Source organism: Ammospiza nelsoni, chromosome 9, assembly GCF_027579445.1.
Source record: "Ammospiza nelsoni isolate bAmmNel1 chromosome 9, bAmmNel1.pri, whole genome shotgun sequence".
NCBI lineage: Eukaryota > Metazoa > Chordata > Aves > Passeriformes > Passerellidae > Ammospiza > Ammospiza nelsoni.
Genome location: NC_080641.1, coordinates 29,086,691 through 29,112,208, shown reverse-complemented (window position 1 = coordinate 29,112,208; position 25,518 = coordinate 29,086,691). Strand labels below are relative to the sequence as shown.

At 41.9% G+C, this 25,518-nt stretch overlaps 1 protein-coding gene across 1 annotated transcript in view; it reads left to right on the top strand.

The window, feature by feature from the left end:
• The first annotated feature begins 18,815 nt into the window (after positions 1-18,815).
• The window catches only part of LOC132076575 (cytosolic carboxypeptidase 6-like), a 205,766-nt gene continuing 199,063 nt past the window's right edge, over positions 18,816-25,518 (top strand). Inside the window, exons 1-2 of the mRNA XM_059477703.1 lie at positions 18,816-18,891; positions 19,201-19,290. Coding sequence (XP_059333686.1) covers positions 18,816-18,891; positions 19,201-19,290 — 166 coding nt within the window. The remainder of the gene's footprint in view (positions 18,892-19,200; positions 19,291-25,518) is intronic.

Here is a 25,518-nt window from a genome sequence, read left to right as displayed (position 1 = left end):
TTCCTCCTCTCTTCTTCCTCATTTGCTGAGCTTCAGTTGCAGTCTTTCTCCATCCACACAAAATCTAGTGAAACCTCTTCCCTAGAAACCTTTGCCCTTGTCTCTTTATAGACATCCTGATTACCCCAAACAAGGTGTCCAAAATCTTTTTTGCTGTTTTACTGCTTTCCTTTTGTTAAGAGCTTGGTAATTCCTTTGCCCTTCATGCAGAAGTAGTTTTCTTTACCCTTCTTGTCCTTTTTTACCTCTTTCCTTGTCTGGAGCTGAAGTGGAAAAGAGGAGTGGAAGAGCCATAAACAGAGCAGAGAAAATGACAGGCTGCTCTGTGTCACTGACTCTGCAGAACAGGTCACCAGGCAGGGACATCAGCCTCCTATTGCCTATGCTCAGTGTTCCATAGTTTCTATTTGTATTTACTGCTATGTATCTGATGTAGACACATGCAATTTTTGGACAATGACCAGCCAATAAGTCCACATTTGTCAAAGAGAAAATGAGATAATCATCTTGTGGCCTGGTATTACTGGGAGGGCAGATTAGATTTGCTCAGAAAAGGTGGCATTTTATGGTTACTTTTATGCTCTGTAAATACAGGAAGAGACAGATTGAAGAGATTACCTTACAAAAAATTCCATTTCAAGTCACTGGGGAAGCAGGTAACCTTCAGATCTGAGCTTTGCATAAGAATGCAGTGGAAGAGGGGGGATTTCTATTAGCAGTGCCAGCTGCTTAAAAAAACCAAAATAATAAAAAAACAACAACACTGTTTGCTGCTCCACATCAACCTTTTTTCCCTGCTTGTTTTCTCCTTTCCACCCACCTTGTCCCCTGGCAGTGCCATTAGAGATGAGCCAGTGACTTGGGGCCAGTCCTTAGCTGAGGCAAGGAGTCACATTTCCACTGACTCCAGCAGAGCAGGAACAATTTGTGCTGGCTGAAGGATGGTCCCTGGTGGCTTCAGCCTTACCCAGAAGGGTTTTTGTTTGATTTTTTATCAGCAGTACTGGGATTTTTGTTCAGTGTCCTGAGGTGACAGAGGTCACTTGTAAAGTTTGCGCCTGTGTCCGAAGTTTGAGGCTGTTCGTGATGAGGAATTAACAGCACCTTTCAGAATTGTTCTGAATCAAAAGTTGGGTAAGCTGGTTTAGGGAGACAGGTTGGCTTCTGATTGAAAAGAATCTGCTAATGTTTTAAAATAAATTAACTAGAATGGACCTTCATATTATGCAGCTCATGTGCCATCAAATCAGGTTTTTATTCTCCTGTTTATGCTTAGCTTGTGGAAGGATGGAACAAATCTGCCACTTTTGTGATAGCCTTTGAGGCAGGACTGTAGCTTTATGCAGGGCATAACCCAGTGCATCTCCTGTTTCTTTAGTAAGGAAACATCAGAGTCACTGTCAAAATGTTTTAATAATATTGATTGCTTTCACTCAAAACAAAAAAGGAATCTGTTGTATAATCACTATTTGCAAATTTTTGGGTGACACTTGAGTAGAAATGGGAAGTTCTGGATGCTTGTTAATCCAAGCATCAACACTGTGTCTATCTTTGCCCTTGAGCTGTGCACCTGCATGGGACTATTTCAGGAGCAATAAATGAAATCAGAGTGTGGTCCATCATGCTACCCACAATAAAAAATAAATGAAGCCAATTAGGGTAAAATAGTTGTGTGTCTAGCTCAGATGTGTAGCTATCCATATATGCACCAATATGTCTTTATTTAATATGTTTATTAAATAAAGATTCAAGGATGATCTTTGACCACTGTTTTAATTAGGCTTAAATGAAAATTAATTTCATGTTCCATCTGTGACTCTGGTGCATTTACTTTTCCAGCTACTTCAGGTGATTGCCCATATTCCCAGATTTGTCATATTTGACTTTTTAACCTTGTGAAATGAAGCATGAGTTCCTTTGGCACAAACCACAAACCTGATGCAGGAAGCTGTGTGAAATCCCAAATTTGACTTTCACTGGGCAGCCACAGAAACCCCAGGGAGTGAAATACTTGTGGCTGAGCACACAGGGGAATCATGGATCTATTGAGGTCAATGGCACAGTTATCTTTTTGTCCAAAATTTCATGCTTGGGGGAAATATTACTTACCTGGGAGGGCTGAGGATGTTGAACAGAGAGGATGGGCAGCTAAACCTGGGAAAGGAAGCTGTGAGATTCAGCAGGCTCTTGTTTGGGCTGTAGGTCTGGTGAAACCTGAAGCAACTTATGAGGAATCAGACCTTCAGACTTCCTTTCCATTGAGGTTGTCTCACTTCAGAAGCAGGAGATGACCCTTTTTCTTTTTTGTGTTGGTGTCTGGGTACTCTGTTATCTGCACCTCCTTGCAGAAATAACCTCTCTGCAGAGCTGGCTGTCCAAATATGAGATAAGCAGGAGATCTCATGAGAAGTCAGGTATTTATATCTGTTCTACCCTCTCCTGCTGTCACAGTGCTTTTTCATTTAACTCCTGGGCCCAGCTGTTGTTGTAGTAGATGACTTGTAAGGTTTGCATTGCTGTAACTCAGTGATCAGCTTGTTCCTAAGTAAGAAAAAAAACAACCTTTTTCTTTTTTTTTTTTTTTTTTTAATTGAGGAAATTCAACTTGGTGCAGGCTCTGCACACAAATAGAACAACTGCTGTTGAGCTTGTCAGCCCTGGCAGTGTCCTGTTGAGAGGCCTCCTGGTGTCAAGTGCACTTGCCTTCTCAATATGAAAAGGAATTTATGCTTGTAATGAATATTCATACAAGAAAGACATGGGCGATCCGCAGATGAAACGAAGATTTTAGCCTCACAAAAGCAGCACTGTGAGAATTAGGATGGAGGGAATCTTAAATGACACAATTCAGCCCAGTCCATCACAGGAGCCAATGGGTGCAATTCTGCCCAAATTGATGAAGTGGCTTTCATTTACCCCAACAGTGAATTTGTTACCTACCCAGCCAGACCTAATACCTTTTGACACAAACAGATGAGAGGATCAGTCTATTAATGCAGAAGATTCAGTACTATTTGGTGAGTTTTTTCCCATCTTTGACATTTCAAAATGGAGATAATGATGCAGCAGTTTAGCACAAACAACCTGGCTGCATGGGGACATTTCTTTTCCTCTCTGTCTGCTGCCTTTTCCAGGCTTGGCATTCTCAGTGTGGATAACTTGGGACAGTAGGGTCCCTTTTCAAGTGCACCTCCAGGCTTTGCCACAGCTGTTAAGCTTCCTTTGTGAAGCAGGAGTTCTACAAGGGCACAGGTTAGTCAGTTTTTCAGAGCTTAAAATAATCCTGTTTCCCTGGTTTCTCAGAAGATGTTGTGTTGAGGAAAAAAAATAAAATAAAAAAAAATTACACACTTTAATAGAAATACTTTTCCTTCATTAAATTAAATCTCTAAAGCCCAATAGCATTTTCAGTGCTCATATGTAAATGCCAGTGGGGATTTGAGATTAAAAGGGGTATTTTTGTACAAGTCAATGAAGATCTCAATAGGAAAGAACACTCTTCAAATATAAATTCCTCCAGTATCGAGAAAGACAGATTTTCTGCTTAGGTCCTTGATAATACTTTTCCCAATCTTGTTATGAAACTCTGTTTTCACATATCTGATATAAGGCTGTTACATATTAGCTCCCCATTTAATGAAATCTTATTAATAGTTCCTTTTTTATTATAGAGATATGCCAAGCTACTCAGATTTAATTCATGTTTAACAGTAAACATGAGGTACTGTGACCCATTTATATGCAGCTCAGGTTCTCTTTTTCTATGAAAAAAACTGATTGAATGGCATATTAAAAATTGAACTAAAATATATCTACTATTGATTTATATTGGTATAATCATGGATGTATGTTGCCATGAAAGGCCACTTACATATGTGACCCACAGCTAGAGGAGTAGGAAAGGAACACAACAAAAAAAATTCCCAGGAAAGGTTTGGGATTTTTTTCTCCCTCTTCTGATGTCTTCTATCCATTCAAGGAAAAAAAAAAAAAAACCACCCTAAAACCTGAGATCTGCATTTTTGTAGATAAAATACTGCAGGATCAAGGTGCAGATTTTTGGGAAAGTGCTTTCCAGATTGTTGTACAGGGAACAGAAGAAACAGGCACAATTTGGCTTTAGTAATAAATGCAGAGAGATGTGAAGGTTTTATTTGATTTGAGGATCTCAAAGCAATGTGTGAAACCAGATAATCATTACTAGTGCTTTCAAAATGGAGGAAAATAGAGCAAGAGTTGTGAAAACAGACATTAAAAAAAAGCAGGGCAGGTATATACAGTCCCTGTACCAATTTTCTTCATAGAATGGTCTGGGTTGGAAAGATCTTAAAGATCATCTCATTGCAGAAATGGGCAGAGACACCTTCCACAGGGCCAGGGTCCTCAGAGCACTGTCCAGCCTGGCTCTGAACAATTCCAGGGATGGGACATCCACAGCTTCTCTGGGCAACCTGTGCCTCCCTCACCACTCTCAGTTTGGAAGGTTCCTGATCTGCTGCTTAAAATAACCATCAGTTTTTGAGTAGCCATCTGAGCTCCCAGAAAAAGCCCAAAATAAGGTTTGAAAAAGCCCAGTGAACTCAAGGCAGTCAAGTAGAGTGTACTCAAGGAGAGTCCTTGGATTCTGTCCCTGTTTTCAATTCATATCTTCTGTCAGCACTGTGAAGGTCATCTCACCCTGGCGTCCCTCCTGAAGTGACACAGACACTTCAGGGGAGAGCTGGGATAGGGAAACAATATTTTAACATACCCCTGTAATTTTAGGGTTTCCAAACTGTGTTATAAATTTGAGTTTTCAGAGAATCCCAGTCTTCATGCTCTGGGGATGGGAAGAGGTGCTTCTATCTCCATGCTGAAGCTACTTTTCTTTGTCACCTAAGTTAGTATTCACTGAATTAGCTGTTGGGCAAGAGCAATCAGGATCCTGTAATCTTCTATTCAGGGTGTCAGTGTGGAAGGAGGTAAAACAGGTTTCCTGTGCTATTTAATGCTATGTACTTTAAAAAATGAAAAATGCTATGTACTTTAAAAAATGAAAAAAATTCTTCAGCCGAATGTGTTTAGGATATTCCTGGAAGCTCAAATGTGGTTTCAGGTGTCTTCAGCCTAAAGAAAGGGTTTTGCCTGGAGACTTTCCTAATTCTGGGCAAGTCTTCTTAGCCTATGAGTGTTGAAAACTTGGAGATTGTTGCCACTATTCTTTTACCTCTGTGATTTTTGTGGTGCTCTTCCCTTAGGTACAATTTGGAAATATCTATTAAAACTAGCAGGAGAGGCAGAGAGACATGGATTTCTGGGAGACTTGGCCAAAGGGAGAGCTCTAGTTGCCCATGGATACTGACATCTCCTGAACTAGGTGACAGCTGAATGCAGTTTTTGAAGATCTAAACTATGGACTTAAATGGGATTTAGGCTACTTTAGTGGCTAAATCTGTTTGCGGATTTATTCCTGAATGTCTTTTGAAAGGTTACTCATCAGTTCAGTGGAAGAGCAACAGAAAGAACACAGGATTTTTGACTTTTCTCCTCATATTCAGACAGTGCTACATTATGTGTTTTATAGAGGACAATGACCTTCAGAAAGTTTTCCATGATTTTAGAAGCTTTCTCAAAACTAGGACAGTGGTCTGGGCTCAGCCCTGACAACTTCTGAAAAGCCTCTCCAGGGTTCAGTCCTAAATATCATCATTGTGGACATGTCGGGTTTGAAAGCTTAAATTCTGCAATGATGAGAAAAATCTGCTTGAATTTAATGGCATGGAAGCTCTCTTTTTTCTTTCTGTGCCTTGGAAATGTTCAGGGCTACATTAAACCAACACTGGAAACAAAACCACTTAAATCCACTCTGGCTTTTGCATGTGCTCTGTATGGTAATAACTGTGGCTAATGGGAAGATAGCTTCCACAATTATTATAATCAATAGATTGGAAATGCAAAGATAAAGCAAATTAGGACTAATCTGTTCTCTGTTTCTCTTAAATCAGTCCATAAACTGAGAAGACAAGCAAATGCTGACTTAGATTTTCATTCAAATCGAGCTTTTGTGTCACATACTCCTAAGGACAGCAGGGTGACATCTTGTTTTCACACTTATCTGGAGTATCCCTATTAGTTATTCTTTCATCTGAAAAAGCTCCAGATCTCTCAAATATTTTTGACTGGAGAACAGTGTGGCTGAGTAACAGTGTGTGAGTAACACACATTGCTTTCATCAGAGGTCTGGGTGAGACCAGGGAGTGTCCCTTCAGCCTGATGGGGCCAGGGTGGTGTGGGGAGTTGGGGTACAGATGTTTTGCTGGTGGCTGTGCCAACCACTCAGTAGTCTGTGCTGGATGAGCTGGTTAAGCCATATTGCTTCAAGGATCCATCACTTGAATGGGCTTGAAATTGCTTTTCTCTCACTGACAAAGTGCTGCCTAAAAAATACCTTTTCTACAGCCTGAGGGGTATTTGGGAAGAATTACCAACTCCTGTGCAAGTGGGGGACACAGCACAGATTGGGATGTGTGTGGTCATGTTGTACTCACTGATTCTCAGCTCCATGAGGAACCCCAAGGTTGACTGGTGGCTCTGAAGCCTACCTTGGATAAAGGGAAGTGCTGCTGGATTCCAGCTCAGCTGAAGGTCATTAACATTCTCCTGCTGTATTACATGCAGATTCTCTTGGCTCACAAGAGCAGCATTACATGAAGTATGCATCCTGTATCAGCAAAAGAAATGCATGCATGCAGAGATATAGCCAGGGTATATAGGCTTATTAGAAGACTTATAAACAGTCCTCTCCTCCACCTCCTCTGTCCTTATTTCCCACTGACATTCCCCCTGGCTGTGTTTTCCCTTCTTCACCCTTAGGTACTTTCAGCAGATTGGGGTGAGAAGGTTTGTTTTTACTTTAAATAACTTAAAATCAGCAGCAGAGCCTTTGATCTATCACCACCCTGTATTGGCTGACCCTTGGGTGTACAGAGAGTGTTTGGGAGTAAATACAAATTCAGTCATGTATCCTTGGCTCAGGAATTCAAATGCCAGGTGGCAGAATTCCTTATAGTGAGGGGATGTGAATGCAGTCCTCCCTCAAACAAGAAGGGCTGAGCAGCCAAAATTGTATTAAATGAGGTAGGCATGCATGTTGAAATTCTCCCAATACTTCAGGAATTTTGTACCATACAGAATGTGTAAACAGAGCCCTGTTAGCACCACAGTGATAGGGGATAACACACAGGATGGGGAAGTTGGGGAACTTGGAAAAATGGATTAATGTTTCCCACTCCCCCTTCAATTAGCCTGTTTTTTCTATTTAAATGAATATGGATGTGGAGGTAGGGAAAACAGCACTGCTTCTGCAGATGTGGCAAGATGCCTGCAGAGGAAAGGCCTTTGGAAAAGATGAGAAAAATCCATTTTCTTCTGTAGGCCTTGGAAAGGGGGGATAGCCAGCAGCCTGCACTAAAGGGGACCCTGAATGCTGTGTCCTGCTAAAGCTGGGTGCATGACAAGGGAGTCTTTGTGGTTCTTGAGATGTTTTCACTGCAGCCATTGCTCCTTTACGTGGAAAAGCTGTTGCAGGCTCAAACCACCTTGGGTGCTGCCCTTCTGTTGTTCCAAAGTGCATCAAGTGAGCAGAAATCAAGAGTAAGAAGCTTAGAGATGCCCTGATGAGTACTGCAATGTTCTGAGGACAATGATAAGCACAACTGTATCGTCCAGGGTCATCTTTTGTGAATCTTTTTCTTTGGAGTCGCATTCAAACTCCACTAGAAAGATAAAGAGATGCACAGGTGCTGTGTGAAGGTTGACATAGTCTGAAATGCCAGTGGACTCAATGAGGCAGGAAGAAGCTGGTGGCCAGGGAAGTTACTGATATGCCATGAAGTGATTTTCTTGCTTGTTTTGCCATTTCCATGGGTGTTGTAGGGCTTGTGTAGCATTTGCAGCTGGCATCTTTGATCTGGATGGAGAAACAAACCCCAACTGAATTGCAAGTGGCAAAGTCCTGGGCTTTTTTCTGGCTCTGAGTAGTTCCTCAAGTTCAAGCCACTTAATTAAACTCAACTTACTTATTTAAAGTTACTTACTTAATTAAAGTCAACAATGTGTCAATGCTGATGGAAGCAATGACACCATCTGAGGCATCTCTCTGTGATGTCAACTGCTGTCTGAAAATTTTATTTCCTTCTTAATTTTTTTTTTGGTAAATATGCCCATTGTGCACACTGACTCACTTTTTATTAATGAGAAATGTAAGGCTTTAAAAAAACAATTGCACTGTAGCCTCATTACTATGAAAAATCCATTACGTGGAAGCCATTTGTCAAAGACAATTGTTTAGTTGCCGTAATTTACATATTTATCAAGTTTGATTGGAACGTAATGACTTTGACTTTCTTCATTTTTTTTTAACCTTTCTAACCCTCTTTCCATGAAAAGGGTGTTTTGGTTTGTTTTATGGGAAAGGGCAAAACATAACTCAATTTACATTGACTATCAAATATACTTATTAATGTTTTGAATAATTGAATTTTTTTTTCTACATTGGAAAGGAATTGTATTTCCAGGCTTTTACATGGAAACTAATGTGGAGTCTTATTAATCCATGAAGTTTTTGTTTCTACCAAGGGATCTAGCTGGAAAATTGACAGCACAGGACTCTCTAAATAAGATAATGAGTGTCAAGATAGGCAGTCAATATTTGATCTCCATATTTCTTGTAGTTGAAGGCTGAGAGTGGATGGGTTTCCAGTGCAATCACATGATTATTATGGGTGATTAATTTGCATCTGATGCTGGGGATGTTTTGACACAGTATGATATTCCCTTGGCCACAGTTTGGTAGCCAGGTGGCTGCTGAGGGCACTGATCCACACAAGCCTCTTGCACTGAGCTGTTGCAGGAGGTGATGAGAAGTTGCTCCAGCAGCTCATACTGGGAGTTGTTAAAGTTAAGAAATGTAGCATTGCTTGTTTGCAACTGGCCCAGAGTGAAGAAATCTCTTGCGTGTGCTATGGAAAAGGCTGCAAGATGTGATTTGGTGGCTGCGAAAATGACAGGTGAAGAGCAGGATGCCAGCTCTCCTCTGAGCTCCTGAACATGAGAATTGACCAGATCTGTGGTTTGCCTGCCTGTAGAAGGGTCAGTCAATTCTTCTGGAGTAGTTTATGGCCCAAGCAAAAGCTAGAATGATGTATTAAAAATTAACTAATTTTAAAAAGATATAAACACCAAGGGAAGAAGCAAGTGACAAATAGAATGAAATTCAGCAAAAGAACCCACTGGCTAAATACCAAGAAAAACTCCTTCATGTTGAGAGAAAGGAATAATTTTCTACAGAAATTGGGTGCTGACCAGATAAGGATGGTCTAGATGAGCCAAAAGGTCCTCCCCCAGCTCACCTGTGAAAGGGCACGCAGATATTCCAGTGCCTAACTTTGAGAGCTAGCGAATATCAAGCAGCAGGTGGGCAGCCACAAGTATAACCTGAGTGACAAAAAATGATCTGCTACAGAAGCTGTGGCATGCAGTTCATCAGCCCCTCTTCTGTCCTCTGCTGCTTCACAGCATCTCCCACTTGACATTCCCATCTTTGACGTGTCCCATCCTTTAAATAAATGATGACTGAGAGTGATCCCCTTGAGCTTCAACTTGGAGCGTGTTTTTATTAATTTATTTCTCGCTGTGCTAGATTTCTCCCCTTCCACTTTTAAAGGCTCCTTTGACTTTAATTAAAATTCTCCATAGGTTTATTGCTTTGAGAGAGGGAAAGTGAGTGTGTATAAATTGGTTTTAACAGTTTGCTGACTAGATAGGTTTTGCAAAGCTCTCACAGCCTTGCAGTGTGTGCCTAGTGCAGGCAACAAAATGTGTTTTCCCTTATGGCCCATGCTGTATTGATTGACTGTGCCTCTGGAATTTATTGCTAACTAATGATGGGACAAAAAGGACAATTAGGATCGGTGGACACTTGCGTGCACACGAAGTTAATGTGGTGCTTACAGGAGCTTTGGGAGGGATCATGTCTGTGAGAGGAGCTGTTCTCAGTTTGTTACAAGGCAGGGGACTAAGGCAGCAGGTTGGCTGGGGAAGGAGAAGGTTTTATGTGCCCAGGTGGAATTTCAACATCTTTGCGATAATTGTTTTTGCAGCAGAGGGGAAATGTCATAAGCAGCATCTGAATAAGAATGGCAGCCTGCTTAATTTTTAGCCCTTAACGAGAATGGAAAGTGCCCTGCCTCCAAGCATGTATCTCACTGCTTCCTTTTGAATGAAAGGACAAGGGTGTGACAGGACTTTGTCCTGCCAGGCTCTGGGATTTATGATATATGTCCAGTATTCCTGGTGCACTTCTGTCTGAGGCCGTGTCTGTGACCCTTGCTGGTCTTGGAGTCAGATGCCAGTGAATGGAGTGCACACACCTAAGCAAAGCTGATTTAGGGCTGTCAACTCCTCTCTAGCCACAGACTCCCTGACATCATGTCCCTGTGATTAAAATCTGAGAAGAATCAATGAACAAAAGCAGGGGCCTGTGAGAAGGGGGCCTTTTCCACCCCATCTCTGCCACCCTGCTCACATTAAGAACAGGTTTCTCACCCTGATTTGAAGCCAATGTCTAACATGACAGTAAAGAAGGATTTGCTCCTGGCTGCCTTAGGGGTGTGTGTACTTCAGCCTTGAGGGTTGTCTGCATCCCCCACCCTGCTGAAGTATTTCAAAATTTGAATTTGGGGTGTCAGACCTTCTACTGAGCATCTCAATTTTCGGTGCTGTGGGTTCGGGGCTGAATTCTGATTTCAGGCAAGCAATGAATATGAAAAGAGAAACAATTCACTGGTGTCTCTTTCTAGCCTGTGTGCTCAAGCCTCTCTCCAAACAGAGTGCTGGCGCTTCCCAGAGAGGTCAGTGTCACATTCTGAGGAGCATGGCTCTTCATGAATCTCATTTCAGCAGGTTGCTTTTTATTGACCACTAGCTCAGCTACTGAAGAGCTCAAAGTCATAGGTCAGTAAAAGCCAAATCCCCTTGCAAGAGCACCCTGCACATCTTGCTTGGGATCACTGCTTTCAAGGTTTTGTGCACTTAAGGTTTTATTCTTCCTAACCCTGTCAGCCCTTGTCCTTCTGCCCAGGGAGGGTCTGATGCAACACATAAATCAAAAAAAATAATCATCTCCTGTGTCCTGTAATTGATCATGTCCCCACTTCTTTTCAATGGGTGTCAGGAAGAATAAGAGAGCAGGGTTCATGTTGTTCAGGGCAGTGTCAAAAAGGTGGAACACAGGAGATGAATTGGTGACAGTGTTGGTTGTGTTGCTTCACTGCTCCCCCAGGTCTGAGACTTTAGCCCAGCAGGCTGAAACTTTGGCTGCTTTTCAGTTCTTTTCCTCACAGAAGGAGACCTGAGCAGGTCTCCAGCCTTGTCCACTATTTCATGCTGCTCCAACTTTTTCTTTTTTCCTAATTCTCTTCTTGTTACACTTTTTGCCTGTTTCTTAAGTGAATAATATGAGACCTAGCCCCATTGAATGGAGGTTTTTTAGTTACAGCTTCCCAGAAACATCTTTCCCAATTTTTGCATGTTGTGTTGCAATTTGTTCCTTCCTTATTTTTTATCCATTGGCCTTGAGAGGTTAGAGATGCTGGACTCACAGATTCTGGAGCTGAATCTCATGGCAGCTTTAAATCTCATTTTCAGTGCCGCCTTACTTGGAAAAATCCATGAAGAGCACAAGGATGTGGCTGTGCATCTCAAAGAAACTAGAAGAGTTTTGGGAATAGCTGTACAGGGACTCTCAATTCTTTTCTGAAGTGCACATGGTTTTGCTCAGTTTTTATATGGGAAAGCCTGAGCACTGAGGTTAATCACAAGCAAAGCCACAGCAAAACTGGAAAAGTAATCCAAAACAGATCAAAGGTGTCCTGGCTGCTCCTGTAACTGCTGGACTACTTTGTGAGGGGGTGGTAATTCCCTCTTTTCTGCCTTGGCTGAATTATTCTCTTATCTTTAAGTCCATGCATACTTACAGCAAACAAACACAGCCGTAGCCCTCTCCACTGGAGAGAGCTGATAGAGAGTTGCTTTTTAACAGGTCCTAACATCATCTTCTGAATCCCTGGATTTTAAAGACAAACTGAAAAAGTACCCGTGTAATGTAGTACTTCAGGTGGAAATGTCTTGCATCTGAATATTTTAGTTCCATCCCTTTGTAAAAAGGCTACTGGGATAGTGAGAATTCTAGAGGGATGATAGCTGTGAACAGAGAGAGCAAGAAAGATACCAGTTAGTATTGATTCCTTCCCAAAGGATGAAGTCTGCTTCCTCTGGGCCAGCTCCTGAGTGTTTCCATCTTCTCCTCACTGGTGAGGGGCTCACTGTGGATCTCAGTCAAGAGAACCCTGTGGAATAGCTGAAGATCATTATTGCTGTCACTGGTGGTGACTGGAGAAGGGCTGCTGCATGTGTAAGATACTGCATTTCTATCTGATGTGAGATTTTTAGAGAGAGATAAATAGGATGTTTGGTTTATTCAGTTTGTAATTCATTGTCAACCACTGCAAGGAAAAATAAAGTGAGTACAGTAGATCAGAGTTCATGTATTCAAGTGCAGATGGGTGAGTTTTGAGTCAATGGCATTTAAGGAAATGGCACTGAAAGACACTCAAGTAAAATGAAGGCTTTAGCAAATCGTGTCTGGAATGTTTTTGTCTTGGTGGTTTTTTTTTCTTTTCCCTGCAGGTAAACTTTACTTTCTTGTTCTATATCATCTGAAGGACACATGCATTTTCTGGGATTTTGGGAATGATTTCTGGGGTTCTGGGATTAGACATCAAATTTAACAACATGATGCATAGCTTTGAGGAGACACATTTGATGTACCACTTAGCCTTCCCATAATTTACTGCGTGCCTCCGCTCTCTGGAGGGCAAGAGGTTGATCTACACTCCAACCTGACTTTATAAATAGCAAAGCAGAAAAGGGAAAAAAGCAGGCTGGGGACCTGCCTGCTAAACTGTTATGATATGACAGTGATGCAGGTAGGTGACATTAAATGCTACTGTCTGCATCCTTAATTGTGAGTTGTCATCACCTTGGCTGTTTGAGGACGAATAATGTGCAGCTCATATTCCAGATTTTCATTCTTTTTCATAGGACTGTATGTTCCAACGTTCAAATGCATATGTATAATTAAAAAAAAAAAACTCAGGTTTTTAGGAGTGTTTTTTGGAGGGTTTTTTTTAGTGGAGATGAGGAGGAAGGGAAGATGCGAGTGTATCTTGACTGGTTTTGCGTGCATTTAATTTTCCTGCCTCAAAAGCGTAGTGAGCTGCCAGTATCAGAAAGCCCAAATGGAAAAATGGTTGCTTACAAGATGTAATGAAGATTAAAAACAAGCAAACGTGGCTGGGAGGTAAGGGGGCTCTTGCTCTGTAGGCATTTGCCATTTCTGATTTTGCAAATAGCTCTGCAGCGTCATTCGATCTGTGCTTCAGCATAATTTTACCAGGAGATATTTCTGGTCTTTTGCTTCACAGTCAGATCCCTTTGCTGGGCTATTACGTTGAAAATGCAGTCAAGTATTAACATCAAAACTGTTTATGTAACCTCCCACCCCATGGAACCCCTCCAGAACACCCTGCAACTGAGGCAGGGAAGGGGAAGGGATGAAAACCAAGAGCTGGGTGGAAATAGTGCCTGCTCTGAGATGTAAATAGGCCAATTCCTTTCAATAAAATGAAGTTAGGCTGTTGATATACACCTGTCTACTTAAACTGTGGTGGAACTTCACTCAGATGTATTCCAGCAGGGCTCCAGGCCATGAGGATGCACAAGGCATTGCTACAGAGGATTGAGAGGGAAGAGGAGGGAGGGACACAGCCATATCCAGGAGGAACATCACACAGCCACTGTGCTTTCAGACTCCTGGTGGCACTGACAAATGTTGATAGCTCTGTCAGCATCTGCCTGCACAACACTGAGTCCCACTCTGCTACCTGCCCCTGTTTGTCCCAATAGGATGCTCACACATGGCAAAAGTCTAAAGGTTCCTTATTCCTATTTTCTGCTGAAATATATTTAATTTGCTTTGAGCAAGAGCAAACCCAAATCCCAGGGCCTCTGAATAAGGGGGAGTTATGAAGGGGGAATACAATTAATGTCTTAATCCTGTGTCACCCTTTCTTTGAGACACTGTGCTACATTAAATTGATTTTGCAAATGAAAGCTAAAAGCTAAGCAAAAGCCACCAATCTATTTTGCCTAAAGATGATTTTAGTGCTCTTTATGTTCCCCTAAATGACAAACCAATTTGTTACCTGCCTACATAAACATTTGCCTATATTAGCCCCAGAAATGTTTTATTTTTATTAGCCCAAACTTTATCTTTTTATGAAGACACAGGGGCCCAATAAAATTAGTGTGCAAATATAATACCCAATTTGCATTTTTCCATGGTCAGCAGAAAAGCTGAATAAAATCAATTTGATATTAGGTCAGCATATACATCAATAAAGCGTACGCTCACACAGGACCATTGTAATGGTTCCTGTAATTTCTATGCTGCCAGAGTAAAGAGATTAAATAATATTAAATGCTCCAAAATAGCTTCTCTTTTAAGAGGAATGTAAAAAGAAAGGGAGACTTTGGCATAAAACGAGCAATAAAGGATAATAGTTGCACAATCTCCAACTTTAAAACATTGTGACAATGATCTCAGAGGCAGGCTTCCTGCAAAATGGCCCCAATTCAGCAGAGCTCTCATGCCAAAATTATGGTTAAGCACATTTTTGAGCACGATGCAAGTCCCTCCAACAAATCATGTACTTAAGCACCTGACAGAGTCAAGGACAGAGCCTGAATGAACACCCAAAACTCGGAAGGTTTTGGATGCAGTTTTGAGCATTACAGGCAGGACCATTGCTGAGGAGATGGTCCTTGCACAAAGGAGACTGCTGAAAAAACCCCAGGCAGGACAGAGTGAAGGTGAGGGCAGTCCATCAGCTGTGAGGGTCCCCTGTAGCAGGGCTACCTCATCACAGACCTGGCCTTCCATGGCTTTTGCATGGGAGACAAAATGCTGCTGCCTCCCATTTCAGGTAAAACTGCATAGGAATGGCTGTCTGACTTCCACAACCTGCATCCCAGTTTTTGCTCATCACTCTGTGGTACAAATGGCATAATTTCCACCTTCTGTCTCTCTTAGTTTCTTTGTTCTGCTGAAGCCAACTATAAGAAGGTGAGAAAGAAAATCTGACCTCACCAAGTCCAGTGGGATTCAGCAGTGACCAAAAATGTTGCTCCTTTGCACTCCTGCATTGCTGAGATGTACGCTCCTACCTGAAATGACATTCGTGGCCAGAAGGAGCAAAAATAAATGGGATTAGGTGCTGATCTGGTCTCTTAGGAAAAACCAGAGTGCAGTAAATGCTGCTTGGATTTGATTTGCTGGAGCAGGTTAATGTGGTGGAGATGAGGCACTTGGGGCAGGGCTGTTTTCAACACAGATGTTCCAGCTCTGCTGGGCACAGGCGAGCTGGGGTGGCACACAGGAGGGGAATGCAATAGAGCTGCTTTGATTTCCTCTGTGGAGTATTTAACTCGCAGGGTTTTGAATAAAAACATGCTGGCAACAGCCCACCTTGTAGTGCAAAGTACCTGAGACAGGATGACAATATGGAATTCATTTGCAGTGGATAACATTCCATTAAAATGTACGTGGGTATTTAAATCAAATTGTTATTTGGCCATATGTTTGTAGGATGATGGATTCCCATGGATTGGAGCCTTCTGGTCTTCCAGAGATGACAAGATTTTTCTGGTACCTTTCTCAACTTTGAAGTCCTCTGCAAAGGAGTGAAATTCACTCCCAAGATCTCCTGACAGGCACCAGCCTAAAGGCTCTCTGAACCCACCTTCCAGGGTCAGACTTCTCATCCTGAGTGCTAATTTGTGAATTTGAATTATAAACTACATAATGACTGCAAGACCTAAAGAAGCCACAAATTTGCCATCTGATTCTGGTCTGGCAAGGTGGTAGAAAAGATCCTGGACGTTGAGGAGTGATGTTCTACCTCAGTTCTGTTATAGTACTTCATCTTGGTGGTGCAAATGGAATTCCATAGATTTAATATTTCTGCTTGAATGTTCTAGATACCTACCATTAAGCTGCTATATACAAATACTATCATTTTCATGTTTTTTATAGTAGCATAAAAATGAAAATTGAATGAAAATGGCTAAGTGAATTTCTTGCCTTGCCGTGAAGGTTTAGAATTCGATCTGACTCTCTCTCTGTAAGTAGAAAATCTTTTCTGTGCTGCTCTAGCTGCAGCAGCACAATAAGCAACCAGGAGTGGAAATTGCTGTTTCCTGGGTGAGAGCTGAGGGAGTGCTGCCAGTGGGGTTAAGTGACTGGCTTGACATGCCAAAGCTTTAGAGGGGAAGGAACATGGGTTGAGGGCCAAGCAGCACAAGTGATGCTCAGAATGAGAGGTCTGAGCTGCTTGCTTGCAGCTCATTCAGTTTCTTTTCCGTGTGAAATTTGCTCGGTGTTTATTACTACTGTGGTTGCTGGGGAGCCAGAATAGATGTTGAGGTTAGTGTTGATTGTTCTGAATAGCATCTCAGATCTCCACAGCTTTGCTCTGGGGAATCCTCCTCTGAGCAGGGGCAGGATGGCAGTGGGTGAGGAGCAGGACACTGGGGTGTAACACACAGTGACAGATTGTTTAGGTCTCTCATAAATCAAGGCAAGTATTATCCATGTTGATGATAGTGGTAGACTTCAAAGGGAAGAGAAAATGTTCATTTAAATTTTCAAGATACTCTCCAGAAAAGAAAATGGAAAAGGAACCATTCCAGACATGTTTACTTTCCTTTCTTTCCAAAAAAACTGTTTTGTCAAAGAGTTTTGTTTCTAAGATTCACTGCTATGGTGTTCAGAAGGGTAAAAGTGGTACCACAACAGATTTCTCTGCATTTTCACAAGTCTCAAAGCTGTGGCTAAATGGAGTGTGCCTTTCTGTCATTTTGCTTAAGCGCTTTTGGCATCTACTAAGCAAAGCTATACACTTCTAATCTTCTTAATTTTGATTGATCTTTTCAATCCTGAAGTAGAAAATAGGATGTATTTCTAATGTAACATTTAAATTAAAAAATGAAATTGTGTTTTCAGGTTGTATAGTGGGTTAACCTTGGTTAGCAGCCAGGTGCCCACACAGCTGCTCCCTCTTACCCAGGACAGGGGGAGAAAATAAAAAGGAAAGGCTCATGGGTCAAGAGAAAGACAAGGATATCATTTACTAATTGCCATTGGGGTAAAGCAGACTTGACTTGTGGGGATTTTAATTCATTGCCAATTAAAATAGACTTGCATAGTGAAAGTTATTGATCATAATAATGATTCTAATAAGTGTTATGAAGCATAAATAGCAACAATTTTGTAATTGAAAACAAAGCCAAAGCCACAAAACACCCCAAAGCAATCCTCTGTCCAAGAGGTTCCTGACAGTGCTGTTCCAGACCCAAAGCAGCCATGGTGCTGGGCATCACATCTGTGCTGTGCCACAGCCCCTTTGATGCAATGCTGGTTTTCCAAGAGGGGAGGAAAACTCATCTCCTCTTGCTAAAGTGATCCCAACCCTTCTCCTTTTGTTCCCTAAAGTTGGTTTGGTGATTTATCTCCTTCCTCCCACACTACTTAATGCAAATGATGTGGGATGGTCATTGACTCCTGGCTGATGTGGTTGTGTTCCTTTTTGCTGCCTCCCACTTTTCTTCTGCTGAGAGAATTGACCCCACCAGCTGCAGGGTTTGGCAGGGACTTTCTTTCTTATATTTCTTTGCCTCTGGGGTTCAAAAACATCAGGGAATGGTGAAGCTGGTGTAAGAGAGAACAAATGGATGGCTGAGTTATAGGGAGAGCAGCTGCAGGACTTTGAGATGCTAAGGAAATAAAAGAAGAAACCTGCTGCAATTGTCTCCTGAGAACAGCAAAAAATGTATTGATTATTCCTATGGTTCTGTAAGGTGTGATTTGCCCTGGGGAAAATGGAGCACTTCTAAGAATTTGGGAAATGAAAAAAAAATAACTAAGGTATGGTCTTGAGGACTCACACTTCTTTGAAAATAAAAGTCTGACTTTGGATATGTGTGCAATAAATCTACCTAATTAAAAGAGGAAGAAAAAAAAAATCAAAAAAAAAAAACAAAAAAAAAACAACAACTTGGATTTAGTTTCCAGTCTGTAAACTTTTTACTTCAAAACAAAGATTTAAACTGTCTCTAGCAATTGGAGCCTGCTGTGTTTAGCATTACCCCTGCTGTGTGTGTTCAGGTTGAGATAAGCCATCTAACTGAGGTCCTGACCTCTTATAGTCTTTAAAATTCCCAGAACCCATTTTGCAAGAGCATAATTTTCATTTGCTGTTTATTAAGTGCAGTCACAGCACAAACAAAAGAAGGATCCTGGTTGACCCACGTAGTTTATAGCTAAAGCAGGTGGCCAAAGTGGTGTGGCTTCAAAACTGAGGGATTAATCCATGTTAAATTCAGCATAGTTGGGATCTAAATCTGTCTTCCACCTATCTGCAATTTGAAGGGGAAATAGCACATTTTCATGCCCTCACTGGAGAAGGTTCCTGGATTTAATCTTGGTCTCTTTCCTATACTTTTTTTTTAAACTTTTCTTTCAGTTAGAGCAGATGCAGTCCCAAACACTTAAAAGATTTAAGAAAAATCACCTCTAAATCCTCCAGAGCAAAGCCTAATAAATATAATTTGTAGCACTTTGCCATTGCCTGGCACTGCTAAGGCTTGGACCAAGTGCAATGCAGGGTGCAATTGGCTTTACCTCGACTGGAGCCCCAGTGCTGTTCCTGTGGCCCTGGGGGACATTTATCACGAGTGAGAGCACAATTACAGTGCAGTTAAAGTCTCTGCAGTAAATCTTGGGCTTTAAAAAGAGACCTAAATTTGTTGTTGCAGGTTTGGCTGCATGTTATTATTCTTGCAGCCCTTGTGCAGTCTGGGAAGGAGACCTGGTGACGATGCCCCTTTGGTCAGGGATTGTGCTTGTTTATAATGTGTGACCAATTCTAATGAAAGGATGTGTTTTAAAAATTAACAATTGTTTGCTGCTACATCTGGGGCACAGTTTAATAATCTTAATTTCTTTTTTTTTTTTTTTTCCTCTCTGTCCCCTTTCTGCTGCAGCAAACCTGCGTCCAGGGGCTGAACAGAAAGTGGTGTTCATCACAGCACGGGTCCATCCTGGGGAAACTCCCTCTTCCTTCGTCTGCCAAGGTGAGTGTGTGCCCCAAGGTGGCAGATCTGATGGATCTGATCTCCTGCTTGGTGGGGATAGCTTTGGCTCTGAAATGGGACGTGGCAGATTTTTCCATGGTGAGGATATCAGCAGAGTCTCTCATCTAATACCCAGCTGCTCATCTTCCTTGAGGCTGTAGGAATAGCTTGGCTCCAAGTCTTGTGAAGGTTTACTGAACTTGGACAGAGCTGGGCTCTGAAGCTTTTTTGGGAAGAATGAGACAGTCACACTCATTTGCAATATATTTGTGTAAAGGTCCTTTTCTTATGGCTTTTCCAGCCCATTTTGCTGGGGTTCATTCTGTTAACTGCTTATATTTTTTCTTGCTGTGTACCATCTCCAGCTTCTTTTCCATCACAAAGCAGTGACCCTAGCTCTCCAGTTGAATTCTAAGAGGCCTCTCTGTCTGAAGCTGCTGCTCTGAGGAACACAGCTCCCAGTGGCTGACAGCTGTTTCCTGCACAAAGCATTCCTGCTAAAAATAGAAAGCAAATTGCCCAGCTTGTATTTATAAAGAGTTGTAAATCTCTTGGCTCATGGGTACAAATAAATAAATAACCCCGGCACGCCTTCATATAACTTCATTGTACAGGCCTGAAATATTGTACTTATGCATGTGACCGTGTGCAGCAGTGAAGTGTTGATGGTGTAAATCAAAGCAGCTCCCCTGGAGCCAGGGCAATTTGGTAATTCACTGCAGCAGCTTGGACCTGGCCCTGCTGAGCCCATGAGCTGCATCAATCAAGCATATGCAGAGTTTATTATTATGTTGTCTGCTCGTGGTGCCACAGGCTCCATTGCCATGGGCCCTGCTGGTGCCCAAAGACCTCGGTGGGGAGGGTCTGGCACAGGTTCATGGTCTTCTCTGTGTGCTCTAAATCCTGGCAAGGGGCTGTGTTTGCCATCATTGAGGGAAAAGGTGCTGAGCTGAGCAGCTGCCCCCTCTGCTGCCCCAGGACACTCTCCTTGCTGGCCTGGAGCAGCAAAGGTAAAGCCCTTCCTCTAACAAAACAATGCTTCAGACTGAGAGCAGGGAAACTCAGCGAGTTCCCCATCCCCTGCCGTGCCACAGTCAATGCAGGGCATTACAGCACACATGATGTTTGTTAATGAATATGGATTTTTAATTGGCTGCTTTGATTCTGTTTGTGGCTGCTGGCATAGCCCTGTGAAATGAAAGCTGAGGCATGCTGCTGAGGTGGTGCTTTGTAAATGATGTTATTTTATTTTGATAATGGAGAGTTTATTCAAAAGGGAAATAATCAGGAAAAAAAAAAGGATGTGTAAAAGCGTGTGGCATGCTTAGCCTGATGAAACAGCTAGATAGAAGTCATGCTCTGATTGTCTCATGGAAACAACTTTGTGCTTTGCAAGAAAAAAAGCCAAAAACAAACAAAGAAAACACAAACAAATTAAAAAAAAAAAAAAAAAGAAAGAGCAGGAAATACAAGAAAAATAACAAGGCAATATCAATATATGAGTTTTGGAGAAGCACATCAGAAACTTGTGGCTGGGTTCCAGCTCTTGGGCCCAGAGGCTCTGGGCTCTGCACTGAGCCCCTGCCCCATGCAGGCAGAGCTGCCTCCTGTGCAGAATCAGCATCCACACAAGGGGAAATGTCAAACACTTCAAGGCCATTGCAGCGTTGTTCCTAGCACTGCCAAATGTGAAACTGGGTGCTTGCTCCATCTTTGGAAACTTTTGTGTGGGAGGATCAAAAGAAGGCATAAAAAAGATTCCTCTGGCAGTCAAGTTGAGGGCACACTTAGGAATTTTATTTCTGGAGTCTCAGGAAGGTTTTTGGCATAGTTAGGTGTTGCAGATTTTATATCCAGATGCCAGCTCAGTGCATATGGAACATGTCAGGACAATTTTTTTTCTTGGTGGAGAGATTTCTTCTTGAATGTTTGATGATGCTCACCACCTGGAGTATTAAGATCTGGAAACTGATCCCAAATATTCCCCAGGAGCATCTCATGGATGGAAGACCAGATCTGTGACTGCCCAAGCTTGGAGAATCAGTCCACAGGGGAATAGAGAATGAGCAAAAAGCTTTATATTTTTTGTTTTTCATTTTTTCCCATTGATCTTTGGTTTTAATTTGTTCAGTCACTGTCTTCTTTAAAGCCTGAAGATAATATCTGACTCCTTACTCACTTTTCTACCTCTCTTTGAGCTGGCCAGTTCCTTTCCTGCCCTCTTTGGGCTGGTTTTTGCTGAGGGATTTTTAGCTGTGTACTCCAAACAGGAGATTCCTGGGACCTGGCAGAAACTACATATTACAAGCCCCATTTCTTTGGTTTTTTGGTTTTTTTTTTTTTTTTTTTTTTTTTTTTTTTTTTTCTTTGCTTTTTTGGGGGGGGGGGTGTTGGTGTGTGTGCATGTGCTTTTGGGTTTTTCTTGTTTGTTTTTTTGTTTGTTTGGACTTTTTTGTTTTTGACTAGTCAAGGCCCCTGAGAAGCAAGTTTTCTAGCTTTGATACATCATGAGATGCTTGTGCTCGTCTTTTAATCCTTTGTCCTCCACTTTAACCACATATTATGAATCTATGCAAGGATTTTGTATTCCTGTGGGATTAAAAAATCTTGTCATCTGTCTGTTCAAAATTGTTTCTCTGTCATTTTTCTTCATATTCTACTGTGAAGAATCCACTGAAAGCTGAGTTTTGGATACAAATGCCCTTCATTCCTGCAAATGTGCAGGTATTTTAAATTTGGATAGATATTTCTGTCACCTTCCAGCTGTGGAGTGCTTGCAGCAGTGACCAGACCTCCTCAGAACCATCAGGCACCTCATCCAGCAGTCACAAAGAAATGCTGTAGTATTTCACACATGCTACAGCTGCCACAAAACCCTGGAGGGCCTCTTCATAAAAAGATGGATTAAGAACCTTTTTGTTTCTGTTTTGGTCTTTTAGGAGTTAGTACAATGGTTCTCCTTTTTAGGAAGTTTTCCTGGTGGTTCCTAACTGCTTGTGGTGGAGCTCAGGGCTGGAAATGGAGACCCAGCCACCAGAGAGGATATTCAGAATATTCACATGAGTACCTTTCAATCCAAAGGTAGGGTGGTATTCTCCTGCTCAGATGGTGATGGTCACCATGAGCATTGATGTTTGCACCACTCCTAGGGATGAATAAGTAGGAGTAGGATCCAGGATTAAGAGGATTTGTTTTCATTTTGCTATTATAGACCATTTTTTAACCAACTGCTGGAATCACTGCTGCTCCTGGAGGGCGTTTGTAGTGAGCACAAAGGAGTGCAAATTCATCTTACAGCCCGAACTCATCTCTCTTGGCCTGTCAGATTTCTGAGGGATTGTTCTGAAGTTGTGGGTTTAGATTATTTTCCTTTCTTAGATATTTCTTCTCATTTTTCTCCCTCATAGTATTTTCCTTTAAGAAACTGTGGGCTGTTTTCTCTTCCATACTTTACTGTAAAGGCAAATAAACTGACTCTTACAGATGTCAGGTAACAGTGTGCACTAATAATCTGTGCAAGCCCCTACCCTCCAAACACTGACCATAAGGCAGCTTTCAAAAGGATTGGATTTTATCCAAGGCTTGGCAATAGGGGTATTTTTAGCCCCCAATATTCTCAGAGTCTTATTTTGTTTCTTATGTTTGCTAGATTTTATATTCTTTGTGGGAGAAAAGCAACTGTCCCTCACTATTCACATCCATGGAAAGTTGTAGGAGACACTCCTACATTTAAGTTTATCCTGTATGCTCTGACTTTTGCCAGCAGTCAGTAATTCCAAGGTTAAACATGTCTAGATGCACCAAGACATTAATTTTACTCACTGATTTAGCATGTTCTATTAGTGGGATGCCAATTGTTGATTTCCCACTGTGGCACCCATCTTGCCATCTAAATGCAGAAATGAAAATTTGTACCCCAAGCGTCTAATAGGGATTTCCAGGCTGGAATACCAGAATGGGAGCCCAGTGCAATACAGAAGGGAGAGGAATCCCATAACTGGGTTTGAAGTTGCTGAGCCTCTCAGGCTCAGTATAATTTAACCTGGACCTGACCTTGAATCTTATGAGCTGAAAAGGGAACAGCCATTAAAGAGAAAATATAAGAAAAACAGACACCTGTGACTCTTTTCCATAAGAAACGGAGAAAAAATTACTTTTCAATAAATCTTTTTTTCTTTCTTTATAGCTGCTTAAATGAATGCTCTCCCTTGCTTCACCTTAAATCAGATGATATGAAATGGAAGAACAGATTGCACTGGGCAAGGTCTCTTGATTTTCTGTTTGCATCCTTTGTCTGTGTTTTTAACCCTCACCCTCTCGCCAGCAGAGGGCAGGGGAAAAAAAAATCTGAAAACTTGTACAAATTTTGATTCTAAGTTTGAAGCATGGAATGGAAGGGAAAAGACTGCCTGAAAACAAGTCTCCCAGCAGCTGTCTCTCCAGTCCTGATGTTGCACTATAACTCATTGGGCTGGTGGGTAATTGAACTTGCTCTCTGTGTCACCAGGATGCTCCAGGTGCTCAGAAGGATTTAACTCCTGGACAGATTCCAAAGTGGCCTCTTAAAACTGTTTTCTAGTTCATTTTGTGGAGGCAGTGCCTTCAAATCCTTTGAATTTGATCCTTCAGGAAACCTGAGGGAGTTGGTAGGAGAGTGAAGTTGCTAAAATACAATAAATGTGACTTGGGTGGGTTTTTTTGGTTGTGTTATGGGGTTTGTTTTGTTTTGTTATTTGGGATTTGTGTTTTATATTTCTTGTGGGAAACAGTCATAAGCATGAGAAGGATCCTTGTGAAGCCTGTTTCTTCTACTTGGAATTTTACCCAAACTTTGTCTTTTCTTATGAAGAAAGAGGAGGAATATACTGTCAGGGTTAAAAGCTGCTTTTCTGTTTCTTTTATTAAGCATAAATCTTTTGAGCATTAGGACATAAGTGATAGTAACTGAAGGCCAAGACATGTTTTAGATAAAAGTGTAAATTCAGCCTTTACCTGTGAAAAGAGCCTTTCTGAAGGAGCAGAGGTGATGACCTTGCTTAGCTGTCTCCAGGGTATAAATTCCTCCTAAGGTAAATAAACTGAGTTCTGTAGCCATTGGTGTAAGATGCTTTTGGGAACAGCAGCTGCACTGCAGAAGAAAGCAGTGCCCCTAGAAATCCCTGTGGTGGCAATGATTGGGTCCTCAGAAGCTTGGGGACATCATCTGCCAGATTTCCCATCAGACTGAAGGTGCACCTGAACAAATGCATGGCTTGCATCTCACTTGATCTGTTTTATTCTTCTGTCTAGCAAGCCAATTCATCTTCATTTCCAAGCTATGTTTCCTACCAGAGGAGGAAAGAAAATACCATTCCACAGGGGATAGGAATCCTGTAATTGCATGTTTGTTGTATTACTGTCAAGTCTCACTTCTGCCTTCTCTGCCAAATGAAAGAGAATGGAAGCAAACACTTCTGCTGTCCTGGCTACTTCTAGGCTCCAAGTGAATGGAATGCATATGTATAAAGGCTTAGTGTGCAATTCCTCTTTGGATGTGTTTGTAAGGCATCTCTGGGTGCAGAAGGGGTTCTGCCATGGCCAGGCAGACAAGGAATGGGTACTCTCTGGTTCAGGAATGCTTTTTTGGGAGCCTTTTCCAGTGTTCCTCTTCATGGCTGCATTGCTAAGACTGAAGAGAACTGAGCAACACAGAAGCTCCACTTTAAGGGTATTTTTTAATACTTTCTTGCCACTACCCTTTGAGGTATAAAGACACAAAACTTCCATTCCCTTTCAATATTTTTGACATCCTATGAAAATCTTTTCTGGCTTCAGTTCATAGGAAAGTGCATCCCCTAGAGCAGAGTTCTACTCTTGAGGTGACTGCTCTTGGTCAAAGGAAGAGTAGAATCTTTCCATGAATTTATGGTGTTCTGCATCCAGTGACATGCACAAGTTGTGTCAGGAGAGGATGGCAATGGGAACACTCCCGTGCTTTCAGGAGGATGGGAACACTCCTGTGATTTCAGGAGGATGGGAACACTCCTGTGCTTTCAGGAGGATGGGAATATTCCTATGCTTTCAGGAGCAGCTCACCTCTTAGGAGCAGTGATGGAATGTGGTGAGCAGGAGCTGCAGTTCATGGGCTCTTTTACAGGAGTTCAGGAAACCAAATGATGAGAAGCAAACAAAGGCAGCAGAATCCAACAGCCCAACCATAAAATGAGCTGCAGGACTCTCTTAAGGTTG